Source organism: Rhinolophus sinicus, linkage group LG11 (assembly GCF_036562045.2).
Source record: "Rhinolophus sinicus isolate RSC01 linkage group LG11, ASM3656204v1, whole genome shotgun sequence".
Lineage (NCBI taxonomy): Eukaryota > Metazoa > Chordata > Mammalia > Chiroptera > Rhinolophidae > Rhinolophus > Rhinolophus sinicus.
In genome coordinates this window covers 12,469,082-12,487,753 of record NC_133760.1, presented here as the reverse complement: position 1 = coordinate 12,487,753, position 18,672 = coordinate 12,469,082, and the positions used below count along the sequence as shown (strand labels likewise).

At 53.3% G+C, this 18,672-nt stretch overlaps 1 protein-coding gene and 1 long non-coding RNA gene across 8 annotated transcripts in view; one reads left to right on the top strand and one right to left on the bottom strand.

Moving 5' to 3' along the window:
• ACTN4 (actinin alpha 4) overlaps positions 1-18,672 on the top strand; it is a 70,352-nt gene that overhangs the window by 30,424 nt on the left and 21,256 nt on the right. For all 6 annotated transcript variants that reach the window (XM_019751377.2, XM_074314374.1, XM_074314378.1 and 3 more), the window contains exons 2-6: positions 11,728-11,842; positions 12,073-12,192; positions 15,352-15,438; positions 16,508-16,595; positions 18,340-18,418. In XM_019751377.2, coding sequence (XP_019606936.1) covers positions 11,728-11,842; positions 12,073-12,192; positions 15,352-15,438; positions 16,508-16,595; positions 18,340-18,418 — 489 coding nt within the window. The remainder of the gene's footprint in view (positions 1-11,727; positions 11,843-12,072; positions 12,193-15,351; positions 15,439-16,507; positions 16,596-18,339; positions 18,419-18,672) is intronic.
• Positions 3,889-7,732, bottom strand: LOC141567455 (uncharacterized). 2 transcript variants are annotated; one of them, XR_012490093.1, is made up of 6 exons: positions 7,596-7,732; positions 6,724-6,891; positions 6,413-6,613; positions 6,128-6,256; positions 5,752-5,897; positions 3,909-3,991 (listed from the first exon to the last, which is right to left on the bottom strand). It is a non-coding gene; the product is annotated as an uncharacterized LOC141567455 (long non-coding RNA). The 2 variants fall into 2 exon arrangements; XR_012490094.1 differs by lacking the exon at positions 5,752-5,897 and having other exon boundaries at positions 3,889-3,991.

Genomic DNA, 18,672 nt, shown 5'->3' with positions numbered 1-18,672 from the left:
GTTTCCCCCAGTGTGTCAAGAGCACAGATTTTCAGACCAACCCATCCACCCTAGCCATGGCGTCCACCCCCAGACACCCCTCCCTGCTTTCACTGGAGCAGGAGAAGGCTTCTGACCTGACCTGAGCCATTGAATCAGAACGTCCCAAAACAGGAAAAGGGAAAAGGATCGCCAAGGAGGAGTTTCAGTTGTGAAAAGCGACACCCATACCGCTGTTAGAGCTCACTCCTTAGCCTGGCATAATTGTCCTTCCGCCAACAAGGCACAGTTTATGGATCTTGTAAATTCCAGCAGAAAACGAGCTGTCTGCTGGAAGGTGAACAGAAGGAGCAATGGGAGTGTTTGCCATGCCTCCCGATGCCCCGGCCACGGCATTCCTTGCACCTCTCAGTTTTGTTGGGGAGTTCCCCGGGTGGCCCCCGTGGCACAGGGCAGAAGTAGCACTTGGCCTGAACCACACTCAAGTCCCATCAATGCCCCCTCTGACTTTTTCCTCTCAAATGCCTGTTATCTGGGTGAGCAAGTCCACGGGCAGATTTATTCGAGCTACAGTGTTCATTGTAAAGGCCGGACCTCTTAGGCACCTGTTAGGATTCCAAGGCACACAGTCCCAAGGCCAGAAGTGGCTCATTTGGCTATCTTTTTGAAAGATCAAAGTTTAAACCAGACGATCTTTAATCTCCCCTCCCACCCCGAAACTTGAGCCCAGCTGTAAGCCATTGAAAGTAAATGGGGTTTTTGTAGCTCAGACTCCCTGTTCTCCGGTGAAGGTCCGCCTGTACCCAATTGTTTCACAGCAAAATGCCAGAGGGGGCCAGAGGAGGCGGAGGGCAGGTCTCAGCCTCTGTTGCTGCCCTCATTTAAAAACGGCCTTTTGGGAGTGGAAGTTTCTCTTTTAAAGGTAGCTATTTCAAGGTAGGCCTCACCCATCTCCTCCTCTTCCTGCTGCAAAGCTCTCCTTTGAGAGCTGAGCACGGCCTCCTACCTCTGTCCTGTGGGCCCCACCTGCCATTAGTGCAGACGCTTATCCTCCAGTGGACTCTGTATGGAGAGGGCAGGCTCTTCCCCGTGGGGGCGGCCCCAGGTCTGTAGCATATAAGTTCAGCAGCTTTGGGTTGCTTGAGACAATCGCAGACTGGGCCACCTCCCTGCCCTGGGCTCCTTATCCCTTGCTTCTCTGGGGTTTCTTGTAGCTCCAAGTTTAGTCTAACAAATCCAGTGGCAGGGGCTCCCTGGCTCTACCTGGGCCTCAGATCCCTTCTTTGTAGAATGAGGGGATTAGATGAGAGTGGTGGTTCTCAACTTGGGCTGCATGTGAGACTCACTTGGTAAGCTTTGTAAAGTGTTACTCAGGACCCACCTTCAGGGAATCGGATTCATTTGGCCTGGGGTGAAGTTCAGGCATTTGTAAGAAGCTCCCAAGTCCCATGTATTTATTATCAGTTGATTTTCAATAAAGACATAGTCAATGGGGAAAGAACAGATTTTCTAGTAAATAGTGCTGAGAGGCCTGGATATCCACATGCAAAGAATGGAGCTGGACCTTGAGTTCACACCTTATACAAAAAGTTAACTCCAGTTGGATCAAAGACCTAAATGTAAGAGCTAAAACCATAACATTTAGAAGAAAATATAGGCATGAATTTTCATGACCTTGACAATGGTTTATTAGATAGGAACCATAAGCAACCAAAGAAAATAATTAAATTAGAGTTCATCAAAATTAACAACATTTTTGCTTCAAAGGACACTATAAAGAAAGTGAAAAGACAACCCTCAGAATGGGAGAGAATATTTGTAAATTATATAGTTGATGCAGGTCTAGTGTCCAGAATATATAAAGAACTCTTGCAATGCAACAATGAAAAGATAAATAAACTAGTAAAAAAAAAAAAAAAAGGGCAAAGCACTAGAATAGACATTTTCCAAAAAAGATAAACAAATGGTCAGTAACTATGAAAAGATGCTCAACATCATTAATCATTAGGGAAATACAAATCAAAGCCACAATGAGATACCACTTCATACATACTCACTAGAATGAGTATTCTAGTCAGATATACTATTAAAAAAGTCAGACAATAAAAAGTGTCGGTGAGGATTTGGGGCAATTGGAACCCTCATACATTGTCGGTGAGAATGTAAAATGGTGCAGCCTCTTTGGCAAACATTCTGATAGTGTCTCAAATGATTATACATGGATTTGCTATGTGACCCAGCAATTACACTCCTAGGTATATACCCTAGAGAACTGGAAACATCCGCGCAAAAAGTTGTACATGAATGTATGTAGCAGCATTATTCATAATAGCAGAGGCATATAATAGCAAAGGTAGAATAATTCAAATGTCCATCCATTTAGGAATGGATAAAATGTGGTGCATCCATACAATGGACTATTATTCAGACAAAAAGGAATGAAGTACTGACACATGCTACAATGTGGATGAACCTTGAAAACATGGTAAATGAAAGAACCTAGTTACAAAGGCTACATACTGTATGATTCATTTATATGAAATGTCCAGGGTAGACAAACCCATAGAGATAAAAAGTAGATTCGTGGCTTCCAGGGCTGAGGGGGAGTGGAAATGGGGAGTGACTGCTAACAGTTTTGGGGTGATGAAAGTGGTCTGGAACTAGATAGTGGTGATAGTTGTACAATCTCATGAATATACTAAAACGCACTGATTTTTATACTTTAAAGGGGTAAATTTTATGGTATGTGAATTAAACTCTAAAGTAATATTGATTCTCCAAACTGTACACGTGATCAAAAAGAGTACATACACACCTGTGATCCAGCAACTCTGTCTCTATGTTGTACTAGTTGTCTATTGCTGCGTAACAAATTGCCTGAAAGCTTAGAGGCTTAAAACAGTAATTATTCATTATCTCAAAAAAGAGAAAACCAGAGAAGCTCCCGGGTAATTCTAATGTACAGCCAGGGTTGAGAATCGCTGGGTTGGAAGGCTCTCTGGAAGCAAGAAGAACCAGGTCTGATCACGATATTCTTTTACTTATTTCGTAGTCGGATGGCCAGGCTGAGGGAGGGGCGGCTTGGGGGAAGATTGCTTTGTGTCAGCCACCAGGCTACAGCCAGCAAGTTGTGGAATCCTAAAGAGGGGTCTGGCTTCCTCAACTGCTGTGCTGATAGCGACGATGGCACCTTCCGGAACAGGAATAAGATAGTAATGAAGAGAATGTCTACGGATCACTCACTCTCTCTGCCAGGCTTTGTGTGCAGTGTTTCCTCCATATTGTCCTGTTGAATGCTCACATGGTATCTGCTGTCCTCATTTTACAAAGGAGGAAACTGAAGCTTACAGAGGTGAAGTTTGTTTTCGCACAGTAAGTGGCGAAGCCAGGATTTGAAGCCACATTTGCTAAGATTCGAGAGCCCTTGCTCTAGAGCACTGTGTCACGGTCTTCTCTCCTCGGCCTGCCTTCTTCCAGCCCACCAACTGCTACCCAGCAGCTAGGCTCAGCCCGGACCAGGGTCTCTGCAAGTGCACGGGCTCCAGGGGCCTGAGCTCACGGGGCTGCTGAGGGCCCCTCTGCCTTTGGACTGGGGCCGAGGGCAATGTCTTCCCCGGCTTGTTTATGAAATAGCTCCAGCTCCAGGATTATTTATGTGAACTCTGGAAAGCAAGTTTTATCCCTAAGTAGGGACCCTCACCAGTACAAAATGGGATTAGAACCTATGAAGTCATAAATGAGTGGACATGAGAAGCCCCAACACTTCCATTCATTCTAGGATTTACTGAGCACCTACTGTGTGCAGCAAACGACCCCACTCTTCATGAAGCTTATGTTACACTTGGGAGGGAGACTGGTTATGGACAAAGAACATCATTTCTGACAGTGATAAGTACAGTGAATAAGACAAAACAGAGTAAAGTGATTGCATGGTGGGGACAGTAAGGCCAGGGAAGGCCTCCTGGCGTGATGACATCTGAGGGAAGTCCTGAGTGATGAGAAAGAACCAGCCCTGTAAGGAGCGAGAAGAAAGTATTAGACCAGTGTTTCTCCGGAGGAAGGGACTGCACTCCAAATCAGTCCATTGTGGCAACGACATGCACACTTTCTGGCGCCTCGCAGGGGATTGGCTAAGGCGGGAACATTGGCTACAGGGGGCGGGGGTGGGTGGGAAGGCTGGTTTCTGGATGGACACGCAGGACCTTTGGAATGCTCACTGCTCCGCTCCTCGGTATTTATACCTCTCCTTCAACTGGAAAGTCAGAGATTTTTCATGTAGGCTGAGAAAACTCCGAATAAGGCAACGCCAAGCCGGGACATAAGAAGCATTCCATATTCCCTGTAATTGCTTTCAAATTAGCTTATGTCGTCATGGGGCAGGCACACACAGCAAGCCCTGCTCTGCCCCTGACTGGATATGGAGTTGGGTCCTGGATGGGCAGCCCATTGTGTCCCCACATCACAGTACTACCAGCCCCATTCATCCATGCTGGTGGGGCTGGCTGAGTCCTATGCTGCACCTGCCTCAATTGTGGACATGTCATCATGACCAGTTCGTTTTCTGTCTCTCAGCCTGGTCCCTGGTTTTTATCTCCTTTGGTCTGGAAAAGGTAATGAATGGATCTTCAAAAAACTGGTCACACACACCATCTCAGAACCATTCCATAGGCTTTGTGGACTCCCTGGATGGAGTCATGCAGATGTAGCCAGCGCAATTGCCTTTTTGTTTGGGCCGCCAGTAACCCAGATTCCAGAAGAAGGCTTAGCCATCGGGCCCTGAAAGCTCCTTTATAGCTGGTGAAGCCCAGGGCCAGGGGAGCCGTCTCTGCTTTCAGGAGCTAAAAAGGTGCCCCGCTGGGGCCAGGCTTTGCCTGAGGCCTGGCAGTAACCTGGCAGATGGGTGATAAGAAAGGTGGATGTCTACCCTAAGAATAAATAGTTCTCCATGCCCTGTGTCCAAGCCCCGGACACCCTTCCCGAGGACGTGTGGAAGCCGGAACCGTGGGCAGCATCAGAGGCCACAGCAGGCAAGGTGGGAGTTCAGGAGGTGGGATGGCGCCCTCCCCCTCAAAGCAGCTGGTGCCCCAGCGGAGCAGCAGACCCAACACGTATTGCGGAGATGAGGTTTGAAAATTCCCAGCACCCTAGGGAGCCCTGTCATGCCTCCATGTTTCCTAAGGGTTTACTGCGGCCGATTCCATCCAACCTGGGCCTAGGGAAGAGACGTGCAGCTAGCTGGTCCTGGGTCAGCTCTCGGCCTGTGACCTGCTAAGGAGGTTTGTAGTATACAGAGCAGGAGGCGGGGGATGCACTGTGAGGCAGTGAACAGATTTTCCTAAACTCTTGTCAAGCATGGAGTCGCCGGAATCCACTGGTGAGTCTCTGTTGTGCAGCCTCTGACCCTGGTCCAGGAGCTCTCCTTAGCGAATAATCAAAGCCAGCATGCTCGCCCCAGCCTAGGGACTGGCCGGAGGGGGGTGGGAGGCTCTTTCTAGGCCCAAACTGACTTTGCAAGAGACTCCCTTTATTCTGGGCAGAGTGGAATTCCAGCGGGCATTTCCCTCCACACCACCCCCGGCAGTGCTAAGAACCTGTTTTGTAGCAGGAAGTCGTTAGGAAGAAAAGGAAAGCTTTTCAGCCGGGTCAGCCGCATCCTACTGGGATCCTTTTTGCATTTGTCATCCCTCTGCCCACTGGACCGCCCGCCATTCTGTTGCCCGAGTCTTTCAAATGTTTGTTTCTTATTCAGTGACCAGAGTAGAGGGGGTTTACCTCTTTGGGTTGGGGGAGGGAGTCATCGATGAATGGCTCATTAAAGCCCATTGCTGCCACATTCCTGGCTGCTTAGGTCACCTCCCGAACAATGTCCATCATTCATTCACCCAGCCACCCCACATCCTGGCTGCTGGGAGGGGTCCCTGTGACACAGGAAGGACTTTATGACCAGGGATGCCAAGCCTTCTCTCTCTCCCCCACATATAGAGTGACAAAGCAGAAACAGCTCTGGGGCCCCTCTGAAGCTTGCCTTCCCTGGTGCCGTCCCTACAGGGCCTGGGCCTCTGCACACGGAGTGGTGACAGTGGATCCCAAACCCACCACCAAGCTCCTCTTTCTCTCTCCTCCCACCCCTCCCGTTCGCCCCACTCACCCTGTGCTATTTTAGCAACCAGAAAGGAATCTCTAACAGGCTGCCAGTGTGCAGAGGCACGTTTGGGAAGCGCTTTGTGGTTTTGTTCACGTGTGTTCTCAAAGACAGACGCGTCCACATCCTTCCTCCCTAGATAGGTCAAGGGCTGGGTGTAAGCTCCTTCCCCAGGATGACAGGGACAGGCTGGGCGCTGTGGCGTCACCACTGGCATCATGCCTGCCTCCCATATGGCACAGGCCACCATTTAAGAAGCAGGCAAGCGTTTGGAGGCACAGCTCTGCCTACCTGCCGGGTTCTGTGAGCTTGCCTCCAGCTCAGGGACAGATGGGGCCGGAGCCCTTGTTGACCTGGTTCTGCTGGCTGTGCTTTGCCAGGCTGCTGCCTGGCTTCCGCTCAGATGTTGTGGCATGAGTACCTGCCCCGTGTTTGTACTGATCAGCTGTGTGGCCTGAGACACCTCACTTCTCCCTGCCTCAGTTTCCTCGGCTGTAAAATGGAGATGATGATAATATCTCACGTGATGAGGGGGTGGGAGGTTTTAGAGCTACTGTGTGTAAACAGTGGGAACTAGCAATTAGCAGCTGTTGTATAATTACCTTTAGCATGCCCGCTCCCCTCATCAGAATGTCAATTCTGTGTCTGTTTTGCTTCCTCCCGTGCTGGACCTAACGCGGTTCCATGTCAGGATTTGCTGGCCAGGTGAATGCATTCATTGCCTCTTAGGTGAGGCGCTGGGGACGGCAGCTGCTCAGTCGGTCCTGCCCCTGGAAAATGACCCTTGACAATAAAACCCAGGTGTGCTCAATGCTTTTGCCTTTCCCTCCTCCCACAGAGGCCAGTAGCTCTGGGCCCTCCCAAATGAAATCGAAACCTTGAGCTGGCATTTCTTGGTCACGATCGTCAGCGTCTCCACCATCGCTCCTCTGCCGTCTTCCTCCTGCCAACTTTCTCTCGGGGCTCTTCATCCTCTCCTGGTCATCCCACACTGACCCTTGTCCCCTTCGGTTCAATCCTCATGCAGCAGCCAGCGTGACCTTTTGAAGGCCCCATGAGGCTGGCCCTGCCTGCTTCCCGGCACATTTTACTCCCCCTTCCTTTCCTCTCTCCAACGTGCTCTTTGCACACGCTGTTCCCCATATCTGGAAAGCCTCCCTTATTTTTGTATTGTTAACTCATTCTCAGTCAGATCAGAGTTGGAGAATCACCTCCTTCGGGAAGCTTCCCCGTGTCTGCCTCTGCCACTAGATCAGGAGCTGTCGGAAGCCTCTCTCGAGCTCCTTTTCTGGGAGTGTGCGGGAGGAGAACAGGTGCAGCATAACACCTCAGAGCGTGGCCTCTGGGGCTCAGTTCCTGGCTTTAAATCCAGCTCTGGAACTTTGCCAGGTGTGTGACTACCTGTGAGTAAGCCACGTCACCTCTCAGACCCTTGGTTTCCTCATCTATAAAATGGGGCAATAATAGCACCTACCTTAGAAGAGAGTTCTGAGGAGGAGAGAAGTTGATACATGACAAAGGGCCTAGACAGTGCCTGATGCCTACGTAGCCGTGTAGAAGCATCTGCTGTAGTTGTTCCTATTACCACTCTTCCTTCTGTAGTTGAGTAATTTGCTTAAGGAGATCCTCTCCCTCATCAGACTGGGAGCTCCATAGCATGCAGCCTGTGCCCGCTTCGGCTCACTGTTATGTACTCGGCACAGGGCCTGGCCCTGGGTTCACAAGCTTGTCGGGGAAATGGGTATGTACCCCAGGAAGCCTGGGGCATTGGGAGCAGGTGAGACTTACCGGCAGTCAGACTGAAAATTTTGCATAGTCGGGGGGTGGGGTGGTGGTGCATTGGGTACATGAGGCCTCCATCTGTAGAAACCACCCCTCCGCACTACCCTCCCCACATCTTAGTCTAAATGCGGTAGGGAGAGGAAGTGTATAAGCAGAATGTTATTTTTGTAACCAACTAGAAAAAACTATGAATTTTTAATGTCCCATTCGAATTCCGGCACCTACTCACCAGTCACGCTGCGTGGAGAAGTGGCCGTCCATGGTTGACTTGTTCCCTGACGATGGTCTCATGAGGTCACGCTCTCCTCGCCCAGAGCTCAGGGTCCCTTGAGCCTCCAGTATCAGTGGACGCCCCTCATCTTCCAGGAGGAGAACGAGGCCAAGCAGGGCATGGAGTGAGGGTGTGAGGCTGTCAGGGGAATCCCCCTTTTGTGTCTGTCAGGTTCAGGAGGAAGTTCTCACCACGTGGGCCCCAGGCGGGTGGACATTCTCCCCAAGTACCTGCTCTGTGTTTTGCTCAGGACTCTGCCTGCTTTCAGGCAGGGAGGCAGAAGTACGTGACCGAGTTACCACTTAATTAAAAACAGACCTTTCCTTGGCATGTGTAATACTGAGTATTTAATCTATGCCTGGGCACAGTCCTAAGTGGTTTATTCGCATTATTTTGTTCAATCTTCATTTAAGTGAAGAGATTATTGTCTTTAGTTCATCACCAAGGACTGAGGCTCATTGCTTGCCCAAGGTTACCCCGCTGGCAGGTCGCCTCAGTGGCAGAGGCAAGATTGGAACCCAGGTCTGTGTGAGCCCCACGCCAGAGCTCGTGTTTATTGCCCAGACAAGATGAGCAAAGGCGCAGGGATGTGACTGGTGGGTAGTGCAGTGACCTCTTGTGAGGATGGACGGCCTGAACCCAGCGAGGCCAGGTATGTTCAAAGCCTCCACAGGTTGGAGTGGGCACCATCTTGAGAGGGGCTCCTGCAACCTCGGTTCCATTCCAAACCATGAGGTGGGGTAGGGTCTTTGCAGAGGGAAGCAGTGGTGAGCATGTGTGTGCACACAATTCACCGGACACTTATGCCGGCACTGTGTCAGGGGCTTTAAAGCATCCTTCCCACCCCCCAGTTAATCCTTACAGCAACTACAGGACGTAGATTCTGATAAGTTTACCCTGAAGAGAAGGAAACTGAGGTGTAAGTAGGTGAGGTCACTTGGTTGGAAACTAAACAAGTAAGCCGAGGAGCTGGCCTTCAGACCCAGGCCTCTGCCCCTTCAGAGCACGCAGGCATAACCCAGGCAGACTGAGGTGGTGAGGGTGCCATTTGGACGGGTCTGGCCCTGCCTGCAGACCAGGTGCCTGGGCCTTGGCCCAGCAGCTGCGGGGACGCGCCCTCTGCGAACTGCCCTTTTGCATCCTCAGCCATGGGATGTGATTGGCCACTTTGCTGCCCAGTGGCATCTTTTGGGCACATGCAAGAGAGGAAGCCCAGCATTCCCTGCCACTTCCTGCCCCAGCCCGGCCTGCTGCTGCCCTCACTTTACAGGGCTGCCGAGTGGCACACCTGCTCACTGCCCACCACCGAACCGGTTGTGCTTTGGGCGTTTTAAAGGCATGTGAGATGGGAGGTAATTCCTAACCCTCTGGCTGTGTACACATATGCACGGAGCCTCCAGTGCGACCCAAAACCACTGGAGAAGGTCCCCACGATGCCGAGTGTGCTGGCGTGGGCCAGCAGGGCACAGAGAAAGCACTCTGTGGAGTAGGCAGCGGGGTTTCAGGAGAGGAGGGGATCTTGGGAGGCATGGGGACATCGCGAGAACTGCCGTTTATTGCGCACTTGCTATGCGCTCTGCGGGCATTGTCGCCTTGAATCTTCACACTGACTGTGACCTAGGTTGTGTCTTCGTCACCACATTACCAATGAGAAAACACTTCAGGAAGGTTGGGTAACTTGCCCACATGGGTGGTGTAACCAGCAGTCTAGCCTTGGTTTGCCTGAATTCAGAGTTGTACAGGGGAAGCGTGGGAAATGAGATAGGGAAGGTAAATTCTTACGTTCCTTAATGAGAACTTGCTTGGTGGCCAGAGCTCAGAGTCGCTCATGGTGTGGGAGCATAAGACAGTGCATAACTGTTAAGACACCAGAGATCTGCACAGAGGAGGCGACATCCAGGTCAGAACTGGGTTGGGGCAAGCAAGTAGTTTTGGGCGTCCTGGAGGAGTTACCCTTTGGACTGATTTTGAGGGAGGGGAAGGTGCCGGCTAAGGCGAGGCAGGAGCAGGGCAAAGGCATCCTTAGCTGAGGGAACAGTCTCACGCAGGAAGGGGGTCTCTGTCTCCCAGGCAGAGGAACTCGCCTTTGTGTTGTTAAGAAGCTGATGGGGAAACCCCGGGCCACCAGCAGGTTGTTGTGTACCCCTCCCTCCCTCCGCTTGCCTTTGGAAGGAAACCTCATGTGGTCCCCATTGGCACAGTCTGTTAATTAGGTGGCTTCTTTGTCTGGGAAGGGCTGTGTGTTGAGTCTTAAATGAGCAGGACGGTGGCAGTCGTCAAAACACATGGTGCTTGGCCAGAGGCTCCTTGGAAGCCCCTCGCCCCCCACATGGCCTCTGCCTGCGCCGGGCGTGGAGTGCTCTCTTGTGCTTTCCTGGCTGTCTGCCCACGTGCACGCTGGTCCCTGCAGAATGAGCAGGGTCGGCGGCCGGGCTCCTATGAGAAACCGGCGCTGGGTTTTTCCCAGACCATGCTGCGCGAGGTGGAGTGGGCCAGTTTTCCCAGAAGGCGTCTGGGCATGTCCACCTTAACTGATGTGACGTGCTTCCCTGGCACTGATGTCTGATAACGTGCCCCAGCCAGCACAGGGCTGAGTGGTAGGTCACCACCAGGAGGCCGAGTGCCCTGTACTTGGGTGTTCTATGTTTGGGATTTGGGCTCGTTGTCTGTGGCCCTCTCAACCTGCAAACGCCCTTTCACCTTCCAGCCTCCTCATGGCCTGTGACCCACAGAAACTTCCTCCTCAGTCAGAGCTTCCTGACCCTGGGGTGGGTGCCTGCCTCCCACTTGCCTTGTAGCGCCCTGTAAGATACATTGATCTTAAGATTTGGAAAGCTAGGGTGTGGCATTTTCCCCAGGGAACAGAGGGCATGTGGCCTGTAGGGAAACAAACTGGGGCATGCTCAGGGTCAGAGGCTCTGTGTTCCCGGCCTGCAGGGGAGGTGCTCCAGGGGCCGACTGGAGGAAACCTGGACTTTATAGGAGTCTTTTCTCTTCTGACAGCTTTCCTGTCCCAGGTCGCCCCTGCCAGCAAGGGGGAAATATTTTACTGTTTGAGCTCCTACCTGAGGGATGGGGGGGGCAGTGCCAGCTGGGACCCATGGTCTGGTCTGCCCACCAGGTGGATGAAGGCTGGCTGTTGTCTGTCAAAAAGAACGTAAACTCATTAAGAGCAGGGCCCCTTGCCTCTTGTTTCCACACTTGGGCCTGGCACTCAGTCAAGTTTGCGTGACTGAACGAGCAGGTGACAGGCTGTGGCACCTCTGTCTGCTACGTGTGCCGGCTCCCTCAGGGTGTCACGGAGAGAGCACTTGCTCCAAGGGTGGCAGACTTGGGTTCTAATCCGTGCTCTGCTGCTTATCTACCAGGTGGTTATACGGTGGGTCTGTTAACTACCCTGAGCCTCAGTTTCCTCAGATCAACCTGCTTGGGTCACTGTAAAGATCCGAAACAGTGTTTATACAGGGTAGAGCCCAGGGCCAGGGCCCAGCCCCTTTGCTAGAAGCCCCCGCAGCCATGCTGAGCCTCGGCCCTCTCTGCTCTGCCTCCCCAGACCTTCACAGCCTGGTGCAACTCCCACCTGCGGAAGGCCGGCACGCAGATCGAGAACATCGATGAGGACTTCCGGGACGGCCTCAAGCTCATGCTCTTGCTGGAGGTCATCTCAGGTGAGCTCCTCTCCAGCGGCGTGCAGCCCACACGTGGGACAGGTGCCCTGTCATAGCGGGTCCCCCCGGACGTGGCCCACCCCATCCTGTTGCTGCTAAGAAGAGTGAGGCTTTTAATGGCTGCAGTAGCCGTATGAGCATGGGCCTGTTGGGTGGCACCAGCGTGCCGTGGCAGCTGGTTCAGAGAGCGGTGGGAGCCCTAACGCTTCTCTTCTCCTCCACTTTCTTAGGGGAGCGGTTACCGAAGCCGGAACGGGGCAAGATGAGAGTCCACAAAATCAACAATGTGAACAAAGCACTGGACTTCATCGCCAGCAAAGGAGTCAAGCTGGTCTCCATTGGGGCGGAAGGTGAGCTTGGATGGGGCCGCTCAGTTCCTGACCTGCGGGCTCCGAGGTCCAACCTCGGTCTTCTGAACAGAAGTTGTGTTGGTGGCATAGCCCTTGGGGTACTTAGAACCCAGTATATCCTGAGCAGTGATCACAGTGGCTACCTCAATGTGACGCTGGGCCCACAAGCTCCCCCTCCCCTCCACCTACAGGATAATCCAGTCCAGGACTGGGGACTCCAGGGCAGGCTTCCTCTACAGGGGAAGAAATGGCTGTGACTTGGACCCTGGACGCCCTCACTCGCCCTCCTTGGGCCTGAGAGACACCTTTCCCAGGAGCACCTTTGCCCTTAGCCTCCACCTGGTATCTGTGGGCAGGAAGGTTTGCGGAGGAGAGAAGGGCACTCGACGCCCAGTGTCAGGGCTCTGGGGCAGGGAGTGCGAGTCCAAAGGTCGGTGACCAGACTCTGCTGGCTGCGTGGCCTGCGAGAATTTGGCCTCTTACTTCATCCCCAGCATCCTCCTGTGCCTCGTGGGGATTCCCAGACCTGGGACCCTCTACTCCAGGCCTTTCCCCTGGAGCACCAGGCTCTTGTCGTGAGCTTCCAGGCACTTCTGGAGACTCAGTGAGGTCTGATGGAGCCCAGCAGTGCCCCAGCAGCCTGGGCTCAGAGTTCTGCTCATTAGTCAGAGCAGTGTTTCCTACATCCTGACATCCATGTTGTCCCAGTTTTTAGAAAAACAAAGAAAACTAATTGCTGTTAATGACAGGGCTCTGAGAGTTTGGCCAAGACTCTAGGCCAGAGTGCGTGTACTGAGTTCCAAGGCTCTGCCCCCGCCCGGGACCTCTCTGGGAGAGGGGTGCCAAGCCTTGCATGCCACAGTCGAGGTGGTTGGTGTTTGTTTAAAAAAATCCAACCCAAAAATTCAATCAGGCCCTGAGATTTTTCTGTCCTTGCATGGATCTTTTCCTCCTGGCTGCATTCCAGCCTTCTGCTTCTCACAGCTGCATTTATTTTGCTCAAATGCTAGCCTGCAAATGCAAAAGGGGTTAGAGGAGAGACCCGTGGCAGTCATCAGTTTTCATTTGGAGAAAAACTCAGTCTAAAAATGTCCTCTGTTCTTGCCCAAATTGGTTCACTCCCAATCCCTGTGACCATCAGGCCTTGGGACAAAGCTGGAGGGCAGCCTCCTGGAGACATTCTGAAGGCTTTGGAATACCTGAGAAGCTCAGCCCCACCCTGCGCCATTTCCCTATCCCGCCGCATGATCTAGGCAGGTGCAGGAATGTGGCTTCCTTGTGGGGGTTATGGGGGGACAGGAGTTGGAGGCACAGCTGCAGGTCCGCAAAGCAGCTGGTGGATGTGTCATGAGAGAAGCGGTCTGCTTCCCCACAGGAACTCGCTAAGCCCTCCGTGACCAGCTTCTCCTGTGTAACCAGCTGGGGTGGGCGCTGTGGCCTCCTCTCCAGATTGGCCCCCCGGCTCTGGTTGTCTGGCACTTGGGAGAAGCGCAGCATAGCTTGCCTGAGTAAATCACCACCTTTGCCCCACACTGGGAAGGCTCTGACTGGTTTCTGGGTCTGGGGTTCTTAGCCCTAGGAAAGGACTGGCAGACAGAAATTCTGTCTTTCCCCTGCTTCCAGGCAGCAGGCTGCGCATATTTCCTTATCCTGAAACTAAAGCCGAAAGCTGCCCTCGCCCCATAGCTTCACTGTGGGGAACTTGTCCTTTGTGGTTAACAGAGCCCCCCTACCCTTTCCTGTTGCGTGTGTCCTTGGGGAGGGTAGGCCCCATCGTTTGGGTGACCAGTATCCCTCCTTTTCAAGTCAAGCCCATCCTAGAGTTTTCTGTTCTTGAGGGTCATTGAGCAAGGTCTCCTGAAGTGTCCCTCGATTCTCCCCCCACCACTCTCCTTGCATCTGGTATGCTGGGTGCGTGGGGGCAGAAGGCGTTTAGAGGACTGCCAAAGGCGTGTCTGGCTGACAGACTTCTCCAGGGTGAGGCCACTTGCTCTCCTGTCACCCAGCAATAGACACACGGTGGTGCCCTGAGTGTTGCAGGGATGACTTTTCTCTGAGTTGCTGAAGAATGTGTGGTCCAGAGCCTTCTCCCTCACCCCCAGAAGTTGAGAGAGGTTGGTTTTCAGTTAGCTAAGAAAGCATGTTCCTGTCAACTGGTCCTTGTGTCCCCGCTCTCCCCTTCCTTAAGCAACAGCGTCTCTTTCTCCAGGGCCAGGTACTGGGGAGGCAAAAATGATCGCGAAGGCAGTGAACAAGTAAACCAACAGATACATGATTCCAAGTGGCAGTCAGGCTGTGAGGGGAAGAAGAGCAGTGTGCTGGGGAGAGACGCCCGAGGACGGGCGCAGGGAGCACCGTTAGACTGGTGGTCAGGGAAGCCATTTTGGGGAGGTGACATATAAGCAGAGGCTTCCAGGATGGGAAGGACCGGCCATCTGAGGAAAGGGCTGAGGGACGCACTTTGTGGGTGAGCTGGAGGTGTGAGGCCCTTAAAGCAAAGAGTCTGGCTTGTTGAAAGTGCACAGCTGGAGAGTGCGCTTCGGGCAAGCCAGCCTCTTTGGGGAGCATGGCGCTAGGTCACCCAGGCCAGACTCCAGGACACGGGGCTTCGTTTTAGGCCCGGTGCGGCTTTCAGTTGGCGAGTGACACAAATCTAATGCACCTTTTAAAGGGACCCCCTATAGCTGCTGTGTGGAGGTGGATTGCAGGGGAGGGTGTAGGCGGCAGCGCATTGAGCTCTGGAGGGGACACCAGTGGCTTGGAGAAAGGTGGCAGCACTCGGGTTGGAAGGAAGTAGGCAGGTTCTCAGCAAACAGTTGCACAGTGTGCACCCACTGCAGGGGACATGTGACCATAAAGGTGCGATGGAGGTGTCAGCAGAGGGCTGGGAACAAGCCTCCCGGCGGAGCTGGGTTAAAACAACGAGCTGGCCGGGTGGGCAGAGGCCTGTGTGGCCGAGGACACACGTGTGCAGAGGCTTTGGGGACAGTGCTTCCCGGAGTGTCCGAGGACGTCTCCCAGTGCGGGTGGTGGAGGACAAGCCTGATGGCTTGTTGGGCAGTCAGAGCTAACTCTAGATGGGGCAGGAAGGTGGCCTTGGAATGGGGGGTCTCTCTGGGTTAACAACCTTCTCACCCTTCGTCCCTGCCCGGCCTGCAGAGATCGTGGACGGCAACGCAAAGATGACCCTGGGGATGATCTGGACCATTATCCTCAGGTTCGCCATCCAGGACATCTCTGTGGAAGGTAAGAGCCCGGGGCCTGCAGACAGAGCACTGCCTTCTCCTCAGCCTCGTTCCACCCTATTGGAAGACGTTTGATTAGGGTTTCGGGCGTTTGTCTTCATGCTTTGAGGCTTGAGGCTCTCCCTTGTTTCCAGGGCCTAGCCCTGCTCAGGAGTGGTTAGTGGAGATGGTGGCCCAGGCTGCAGGTGAAGAGGGTCCCCCTCACAGCTGGCCAGCTGTGGTTTCTACCCAGAACACTTAGCTTTCATGGCTTCCATCTCAGTGGACTCTCATATCACCATCAAGAGGGCATGAGCGGCCCCATGTTAGCCAAGGAGCCTGAGTCGCAGAGCACACGAGTGACAGAGTTGGGCTCAGTCTGGTTTTCCTGAGCGTCAGCACCTGCACGTTTCCAGTCAGCACCCCACCCTCAGACCTTTGCTTCCATGGACCCAGGGTCAGTCCAAGCCACCCAGGAACAAGCCGCATCATTTCCCTGCAAGCACCTGTGTACAGCACAGGATGAGAAAAGCCACTTGGACTAGCATGTGGAGGGAGCTTCTGGCGACAGGCCACAGCGGTGACCAGGACTGATGTGTTCCCTGCCCTTATAGCCCTCCCAGTCTGTCAAAGACAGTAGAGCCTAAGCCCCTCCCACTGCGATTCCCTGATGCCCTTGCGGGGTCTGGGAGAGGCTGAGTGGTTGGGGCCAGGTGCTCACGGCCTTGCTGGCTCTTTCTGTTCAGAAGAGGCTGAGGCCTGTGTGACATAGTGTTCTGGCAGCTAAAGGCACAGGCTTTGTGGTCAGAAACATGGCACAGGTTCAGACCCTGACACTGTCCTGTCACTGCCACTTCCTGGGGTGACCCCAGCAAGTGACTTCTTGGAGCCAAGCATTTAGATGGGCGGTTAGGATCAGCAGAGATCTGTCCATGTCTGGAATGGGAGGGGCCGTTACTACTGTCACTGCGGCTGCTGTTGTGTCTGGTGGCCTCTCCACTGGGTTCTGCCGGAACCAAAAGTACGATCCCACTGGGTCGAGTTCTGAGGATTTTGTCTGAGCCAGTGCTCACTGTCCTCGTGTTTTGCAGAGACCTCTGCCAAGGAAGGGCTCCTTCTCTGGTGCCAGAGAAAGACGGCCCCGTACAAGAACGTCAATGTGCAGAACTTCCACATCAGGTGAGCGCCAGCCAAAGCCCCTCAGCCCGACTCATTCCCTTGTCTCTTCCCGGGACCTGACGCACTGTCCCCCCACCTGTCCTCTTGTCGTGTGCTTTTGTCACAGTCTGTGATATGCCGGCCCTCAAGGAATCCCTCTCCCTGCCACTGGCCCCTGGGAGCCTATTGTAAGGTCCCTGCATCCTCTCTGAGGAGGAGGTAGCCGCAGCTGCCTCACCATCCTGGGCTGGAGGCCGTAAGGCCTGGCTCTCTGGCAGGCTTTATAGAATCTTCTTCCTCCCCAAGCAGGGTGACCCTCAGAAGCAACAACAAAGCTCTTCCTTTGTTTTGGCCTCTCAAGAGGGACCTGTCCTTAGAGTTGCTAGTGAATTGAGTGTTGGGGAAAATATATTCTGTCCCCCGTGAGGAACAGGACTCAGCCCTGCTGTGAGCCTGCTCTCCCTCGGTTGATAGCGGAAAGTGAGACGTGTCCACTGTCACTGGAACACACACAAGCACAGTCAGCGCCACACGAGGTCCAGTGTTGCAGGAGGCAGTGTGGCTTGGTGGTTAGGAGTAAGGCTTTGGGGGTGGCCCTGAGGTCAGATCTCACTTGGCCTTGTGACTTCACCCCTGTGAGCCTCTGGTGTCCTCCGGGGATGGAGGGACTAGGGACGGGCAAACATAGGAATGAAGATGCGGCCTCACGGGATCCGCAGAGGTCCGTCTGTGTCCCTGGGCTCTCCAGGGCTCGGGCACTGGATGCTGTGGACTTTTCCATTGTGCTGTGCTGCTAATAGCACATGGTGCCTCCCTCAAGTTCCTGCCACCAACTGCCTGGTCCTCTCTGCACTGCTTGTTCACTTATTTATTCAGTCAATAAATATCTGTGCGGTGCCTGCTACGTGCCAAGAATGGGGATACGGCTGCACCAAAATGAGTCCCCACCCCCTTAGAAAGTTACATCACAGCAGAGGGAACCAGTGGTTGACAAAGGTGCAGATAAACCAACAACATAATTTCAGGTAGTGAGAAGTGCTATCCAAGGACCACCAAATAGGATGAGGCGATAGAAAGGAACCTGGAGAGTACCTTGGTCAGGGGTGGCCTTCCTGAGGAGGTGACATTGAGTTTGACTCCCGAAAGGACAAGCCCTTGGAGGATCTCAGAGAGGAGAATGTGACCAGCCTAGCTTATGACCAGCTGTCACTGCTCTGAACAAAGACCCTCATGCCAAGCCACATCCTGGCATTCAGCCAGCCCATGGGTCAGGTCAGCCAGGGTGCGGAGGTCACACAGCACAGGCATCGGCCTCCCGTGGTGGGCCATCTCCCCTCGGGGGGCCTGTCCATTCAGTGGAGCCTTGCGCGGATAGTGCTGGATGGGTCACGGCGCTCCCAGCAGCAAGCAGTCATAAAGGATTGTCATATGTCAGGCACTGGTCTAAGTGTTTGCCTGTTTACTTATTTAATCCTCAACAATCCTTGAAGCGGGTACTGTTATTATCCCTATTTTATAGACATGGAAACAGGTAGCAGGTTGTAGGACTTGCCCACAGTCACACTAACAGGAAGTGGAGGAGCCAGGATTTGACCAGACGGCTCAGCTCCAGCAGTCGTCCTCACAGCCTCCCTGTAGTGCCTGGCTCACACACTGAGCGACCTCAGTAAACAGGAATCAGTCATTGCTGTGGGTGCCCAGGGCCTTTCCGCACTCACATTACGGCAAGTGGGCCTCCTCATAACCTTTGCCTTTCCTCCCCCAGTTGGAAGGACGGTCTTGCCTTCAATGCCCTGATCCACCGACACAGACCCGAGCTGATTGAGTATGACAAGCTGAGAAAGGTATGCATCTCACATTCCCCTCAACGGCCCACAGACACCCTGAGTCTGACCCTAACTCTGGATCACGTCCCCCAAGTTCATCTATCCCTGGTGTCCAAAGTTGCATTCTGTGTTCAGATGGTTCAGTTCTCGCCTCCCTTGCTCCCCTTGGAGACTGTCCTCTTCTCCTTCCATGAGCATTGCAACTGCCAGGGGTTATTTTAGGGCCTGGCCAACCATGCCTTCTAGCTCCCATTCCTTAACTTCTCAATTCT